At 40.7% G+C, this 6,955-nt stretch overlaps 1 protein-coding gene across 1 annotated transcript; it reads left to right on the forward strand.

Annotated features, from left to right (window-relative positions):
• Positions 1–2,738: 2,738 nt before the first annotated feature.
• On the forward strand, positions 2,739–4,749 carry GIMAP7 (GTPase, IMAP family member 7; the record flags this gene model as incomplete). The annotated part of the gene is made up of 2 exons (XM_079711880.1): positions 2,739–3,572; positions 4,642–4,749. The coding sequence occupies 2 exons, from the start codon at positions 2,739–2,741 to the stop codon at positions 4,747–4,749; spliced, it is 942 nt and encodes a 313-aa protein (XP_079568006.1).
• Positions 4,750–6,955: the final 2,206 nt, after the last annotated feature.

Below are 6,955 nucleotides of genomic sequence, written 5' to 3' on the forward strand. Positions count from 1 at the left end.
TCTCTTTTTATATATTCAAAGGATATTTACATTTTTTTCTTTGAACTGTTTATTTGTATCTCTTTCTCCATTTTTTATCGAGTTGCTGGTCTTTTGTTTCTCTACTTTTAGATATTCTTTGTTTTTTTCTTAAATTTTATAATTCAGGTATAGTTGATTTACAATACTGTGTTAGTTTTAGGTGTACAGCAAAGTAATTCAGTTATATATACATTTTTTCTGATTCTTTTGCATTATAGGTTATTACAAGATATTGAATATAGTTCCCTGTGCTATACAGTAAATCCTTGTTGCTTTTGTATTTTATATATAGTGGTGTGTATCCATAAATCCCATACTCCTAATTTATCCCTCTTCCGCCACTTTCCCCTTTGGTAATCAGAAGTTTGTTTTCTATGTCTGTGAGTCTGTTTCTGTTTTGTAAATAAGTTTATTTGTATTTTTTTTAGATTCCACATGTAAGTGATATCATATAATATTTGCCTTTCCTTGTCTGACTTACTTCTCTCAGTATGATAATCTCTAGGCCCACCCGTGTAGCTGCAAATGGCATTATTTCATTTTATTTATGGCTGAGTAATATTCCATTGTATATATGTATCACATCTTCTTTATCCATTCATCTGTCAATGGACTTTTAGGTTGTTTCTATGTCTTGGCTATTGTAAATGGTGCTGCTAAGAACATAGGGGTGCGTGTATCTTTTCAAATTAGAGTTGTGTCCAGATATATGCCCAGGAGTGGGATTGCTAGATCATATGGTAACAATATTTTCAGTTTTTTGTGGATCTTCCATACTGTTCTCCGTACCAGCTGCACCAAATTACATTCCTACCAGCAGTGTAGGAACGTTCCCTTCTCTCCACATTTTCTCCAGCATTTATTATTTGTAGACTTTTTGATCACGGCCATTCTGACTGCTGTGAGGTGATACCTCATTGTAGTTTTGATTTGCATTTCTTCAATAATTAGTGATGCTGAGCATCTTTTCATGTGGTTGTTGGCCGTCTGTATAGATATTCTTGGTGTAAAAGGAAAATTGCCCCTTACCCCTCTTTTATATAAGTTGGAAAAAAGAATTTTCTCCTAGTTTGACATTTGTGTTTTAATTTGTGTATGGAGGATTATTTACTTGTCTGTTTGCCTCACATTATCTCTTTGATTTTTATGTAATCAAATTTAGGAGTCTTTTTCCTCACTCTATTTCAAATCTTAGAAATATTTTCCCACCCCCAGGTTACAAAGATTTATCCATGTTTCTTCTATTATCATATGGATTTTTTTTTACATTTAAATTTCTAATCTATTTGGAATTTGAATGGCGTCAGGAAGTGGATGCAGTTTTATCTTTTTCTGAATTGTTATCTCAGTGTTGCTTATTAGTCCATCTTTTTTCCCATTGATGTGAGATGCTGCCTTATTGAACATAAATGTAATATAATATAACTGAATTGAATATAAATGAATATAGTGTGATCAGTTTGGTCTACTCCTGAATTTTCTGTTTTTGTTTCACTGTTCTCTCTACTCATGCACCAACATCATACTGCTTTAATTATAGAAACTATAATGTTCTACTATCTGGTAGAGCTAGTCTGCCCTCATTTTTCTTTTCTTGATTGCCAAGGCTAATTTTCTTTTGTCTTCATCCAAATGAACTTTATAATCAACTATTTTAGTTGCATGAAAAAAAAAGCGATGAAAAAAGATTTTATATTTATGTAAAATCATGTTAAAGAAGTATCTATTCATTTAAATTTTATGATTTAAACATGAATCAATGTTGGGCTTCCCTGATGACTCAGTGGTTAAGAATCTGCCTGCCAATGCAGGGAACATGGGTTCGAGCCCTGGTCTGGGAAGATCCTACATGCCGCGGAGCGGCTGGGCCCATGCACCACAACTACTGAGCCTGCGCTCTAGAGCCTGTGAGCCACAACTACTGAAGCCCGCTTGCCTAGGGCCCATGCTCTGCAACAAGAGAAGCAACTGCAATGAGAAGCCTGCACACCGCAACGAAGAATAGCCCCTGGTCACTGCAACTAGAGAATGCCCGTGTGCAGCAACAAAGACCCAATGCAGCCAAAAATAAATAAATACATAAATAAATTTATTTTTTAAAAAAGAACATGAATCAGTGTTGAATTTGGCCAAATGTCTTTTTTGCACCTAGTTCCTTTTCTTCTTAACCTATTAATGGGATGTGTTGCAACAAACAATTTCCTCATGTTGAACCACCCTAGTATTTCTGAAACAGTAATACTTAATCAAGGTGTATTGCTTTTTAGTGTCTAATAATTTATTTAGGATTTTTGAATCAATACTCACACATGAGACGTGTATCGCTTTATTTGTTGGTGAAATCATGGTTAGCTTTTGGGATCAACATTACACTTGCTTCATAGAAAGAGCTGAACGTTTTCCTTCCTTTTCATGTGATCAGGAATTGTTTAAGTAGCACTGAGATTATCAGATCTTTAAAGGTTTCAATTAGTTCCATGTGAAACCATCTGGACATGACTCTTTTGTGGGGATACTCTTTAAGTACTTTGTTATTTCTTCCACAGCAATTGAGCTGTTTATGCGTAATAGAATATTACACATTTTCAGGGAGGAAAAGAAAGAAAAAAAAGAGAGTTGGGAACGGTTCCCACTTGCCCAAATTGACCCTTTTTCCCTCTCCTTCCTTTTCTTAAGATCTTGTGGGTACCTAAGCCCCAAGGCCTCTTGATATAAACATGGCTGATGCCCAGGACAAAGCTCTGAGGATCGTGCTGGTCGGGAAGACTGGAAGTGGGAAAAGTGCCACAGGAAACACCATCCTCGGGAGAAACGCATTCACCTCTATGTTTTCTGCCCAGGCTGTTACCAAAATTTGTCAGAAAGCATCCCGGAAATGGGAGGGGAGAGACCTTCTCGTTGTTGACACCCCAGGGCTCTTCGACACCAAGGAGAGCCTGAACACCACCTGCATGGAAATCAGCCGCTGTGTCCTCGCATCCTGCCCTGGACCTCACGCCATCGTCTTGGTCGTGCAGCTGGGCCGCTACACGGAGGAAGAGCAGAAAACCGTGGCGTTGATCAAGGCTGTGTTTGGGGAAGCAGCCATGAAGCACATGATCATCTTGTTCACTCGCAAAGAGGACCTGGAGGACCACAGCCTAGGCGACTTTTTGCGGGGCGCGGATGTAAAGCTGCGAAGCATCCTCAAGGAGTGTGGAGACCGCTGCTGTACCTTCAGTAACAAGAGTACAGACCAGGCTGCGAAGGAAGCTCAGGTGCGGGAGCTGGTGGAGCTGATAGAGAAGATGGTGCAGAACAACCACGGGGCTTACTTTTCCGACGCCATATACAAGGACGCAGAGGAAAAGCTGAGAAAGCAGGAGGAAGTCTTGAAGAAAATCTACACTGATCAGTTACAAAAGGAAATTAAACTAGTAGAAAAGGACTATGCCCATAAACCACAGGAAGAAAAGGAGGAACAAATAAAATTGCTAATGAAGAAGCATGAGGAACGAATGAAAAATATAAGGGAAGACGCCGAGGAGAATTTATTTCAAGTTGTTTTCAAGGTGATTATAACTGCACTTTTTAAAGTGTGGCACACGTTTTGGAAGTAGTGTAAATTTTATTTTTACTTCTCAATTTACTATAACTTGTTAATATGGTAGTTTGCATTTTCCAAAGAGGGCTGAAACCATATCTTCTTTCTGACTTCTTCTTACAATCTGACCTTGTTACTCTTTCTATTGAGTTGTGGGTCTATGTCCCCTGCCTTGAAATTGGATGGACTTTGTGACTGCTTTGATAAATTCTGGGTGGTTGAAGCAACACCATGTGACTTCCAAGGTTAGAAAGGGAAAATGCCTTCTTGCTGTCTCGGGGTGCTTGCCCTTGGAATTTGGCCACCATGTTGTGAGGAAGCCCAAGTCACCCACATGAAGAGGACTTGAAGTCACTGGCCCACTCCCCTGGCTGATATTTCAGCTGCCAGCCAGAAGCAGCTTGCCAGTCATGCAAGCGAGGTGACACCAAAGTGCATTCTCCAGTTGCCAACTGGTGAAGCTGCAAAGAGCAAAGATGAGCCATCCCCACGGGGTCCTGCCCAAATTGCAGATTCATGAGAAAAATAAATGATTGTTGTTGTTTTAAACCACTACGTTTTGGGATGGTTTGTTACCCAGTGAGAACTAACCAGAATGAAATATCTTCCCAGCACATTCCCAACGACGCCCGGCTCGCAGCTGTCCTTCTACACAATGCCAGTGAATGTAAGAGGTTATGAAATTGACACAAGCAGGCAATGATCTATTTCAGAGAGTTCAAAGAGTCAATTTAGGAAAATTCAAATAAGAAACCCTGCATATGTTAAGTGTCAGCACCACTGGTAATGTGTCTTATTTCAATCCACATCTATGAGTACTTTGTTAGTGAAGCATCAGGCTTCTCTGGCGCCATTACTCTGTGGTTCATGGAGATGTGGACGTTGATAAATCCTCTTATTGTTTTTTTCTCTCTGTCTCTTTTTTTTTAAGGTACCATCCTAACTTAAAATGTCCCTGCTGTACCTTAGAAATCTCTTCTGTGCCAAATATTTTTCTTGCCTCTGCAGATCCACAGTTCACCCTTCTTTCACTCTAGCTTTTTGCCTGGGAGGCTGATCTATATGGACTACATCAGTGGGATCTCTTGCTCTCTGACTTCTGCTTCGTTTCTGCCATTGGGAAATCCAAGCAGGAGAGCTCTTGACGGTAGAAAAGCAAGGTCAGGGTATCTGTTTTCCTGTCTCTCTCCCTGCAGGGGCATCTCCCACTAGCTGCAACCCTAAGCCGAAGCTCATAACTCCTCCCCTGGAGGCTCTCTACCCAGCTCTCCTTCTGGGTTCCAGCTTTTGTTCACCCCTTAGGGTAAGGATGTAATTTCCTCACTGTTACTAGCCCTCTCCCTTGTCATTTCCAAACCCTGTATCCACAGCTTGTAGGAAGCCTCTTCACTAGGCTCTCCTCCAGCTACTTCATTATGCTAAGCCATCTGTTTTTTGCTGGAATCCTGATTGATACATCTTATGATACCTACTTCTTTTTCTCTTTCAGAGCATTCCCTGACTTTTGTTGTTGTTGTTGTTTTTCAATTCCCTCTAGTGTTTTCTGCCAGCAGAAAAATCTCTCCTGACTGTTGAAATCTCTGGGACAAGTTTACCCACATGGACTGTGACAGTGGCAGTGAGCAGATAAAAGGTTCACTCTTGCTAAAATAATTGGAAAACTTCAAAGTTAGAGGGATAATTTTATATCATTTATAATGATGGCAGATAACCCAAACTCAAATTGTTGGAATTTTTACAGCTGTCCTTTGCTTTGCCTATGAACGTGACTGAGAGTATTTTACTGCACTGGTGAAATTTAGGGAGACAGGGATTCGAGATTCAGTCTGGATGAAGTAGGACCCCAAATACCTGCTCATTCTAAGGTTCATCACAAATATTATGAATGGAGTAAAGACAATATAGAAGAAAAGCCCATTGTGAGAAAACGTTCATAATATATGTTGTGACATAACACCACTAGTCCAAACTGCTATTCCTGATAACACAATTCTTATATTTAGAGGTAGTTCCTTGTGAGTGATTCATCAGTGCACTATTATCTCTAGAGAGTGAACTATTCATGCACTGTCCTGACATCTTTCATTTAAGAACCATTTAAATGATATTTTCTCTCAGTAACTTGCAGAAGCATTATTAATTCAATTAACTTGTGTGTATCTAGGCATATGTTAGGGCCTATGGAAGATGCAACTTATATTCCACTTTGGAAGGTAAGACATACCCAGAGGAGAAATGAGTAAATCAAATGAAAATCGACATTATCTTCTCCCGTGTCAAAGGAATTCTTGCCCGCTCGATTATCTTCCCAATCCTTACATCCCAGTTTTCTCTGAAGGTGGTTCTGAGTTCTGAGGTCTCTGGAAATTCCAGCATTTTTTGTGGGCATTATTCTTATTGTTGAAATATGTCAGAGCCATGACCCATAATTGGAGAATTAAAGTAGGATTCATAGGAGACTTGAGGAAGAATTCAGGGCTTGAAATCTCCTGTGAAGGATGTATGGATGTGTCCATGTGGGTGCCTGGAATGATTAATCCTGCTTCTCTTCGGAAACAGGAAAGTTAGGGTCTGCAGATAAGACCATCGGGGTAGACTCAGGAGTGACAGTCCTCAATTAGGTTTGTGACAAGCTGAGTAGCAGACGTCAAAGGGCGGGTCCAATGTAAACGTCCTACATTGAAATTTTGGACTGAAGGTTATGTGAGAGGCCTGGGGTGAATGTGGCAGGATATTAACATGAATGTGAATTTCAGCTGAGTCCTCAGTATTGCCAACACCCCCACATTCCAAACCCATACACTAGAAGATCTGGGCAGGACCTTCCAAGGAAGGAGCTAGAAACCAGTTAGGTGAGGTTTAGCTCTTCAACTAATTCAGTAGATATTTGAAGAGGTCAAGAGGAAAGGGCTTTTTAAAAGAGGACATTCTGATCATAAGGACAACAACCTTTAGGGCTGGTAAATTCTTGGGCTTCATCTCGAGAGTAATTGGCTCGCTGGTAAAGAGGGCGATCTATATGTAGCCGTATGATTTAATAAGAGAGGCTCCACGGGGACTCCATTTGTGTGCCCCACCCAATAGGACGACGATTCCCTCTCACCTCCCAGCAAGTAAGGTGGCCCCTTGGGCTTGGATGCTGCCAGAGGACATGAGTGGTGTATGGTAAGAGATTCCTGGGAGGGCATGCCCTGTGTCCTCTGGAGTTTAGCTTTGGAGCCGGGTGCTCCTGTGGGAAATATAATACGAAAGGATGTTACTATGTGCCAGAGGGTAAAGACCGAGGAGGCTGATTGGAAGCAACCATAACTTTCACTGACTGTGGGGCAAAAGTATGTGCCCCCCATAAGT

The sequence above is a fragment of the Hyperoodon ampullatus genome, assembly GCF_949752795.1.
Source record: "Hyperoodon ampullatus genome assembly, chromosome: 9".
Classification (NCBI taxonomy): Eukaryota; Metazoa; Chordata; class Mammalia; order Artiodactyla; family Ziphiidae; genus Hyperoodon; species Hyperoodon ampullatus.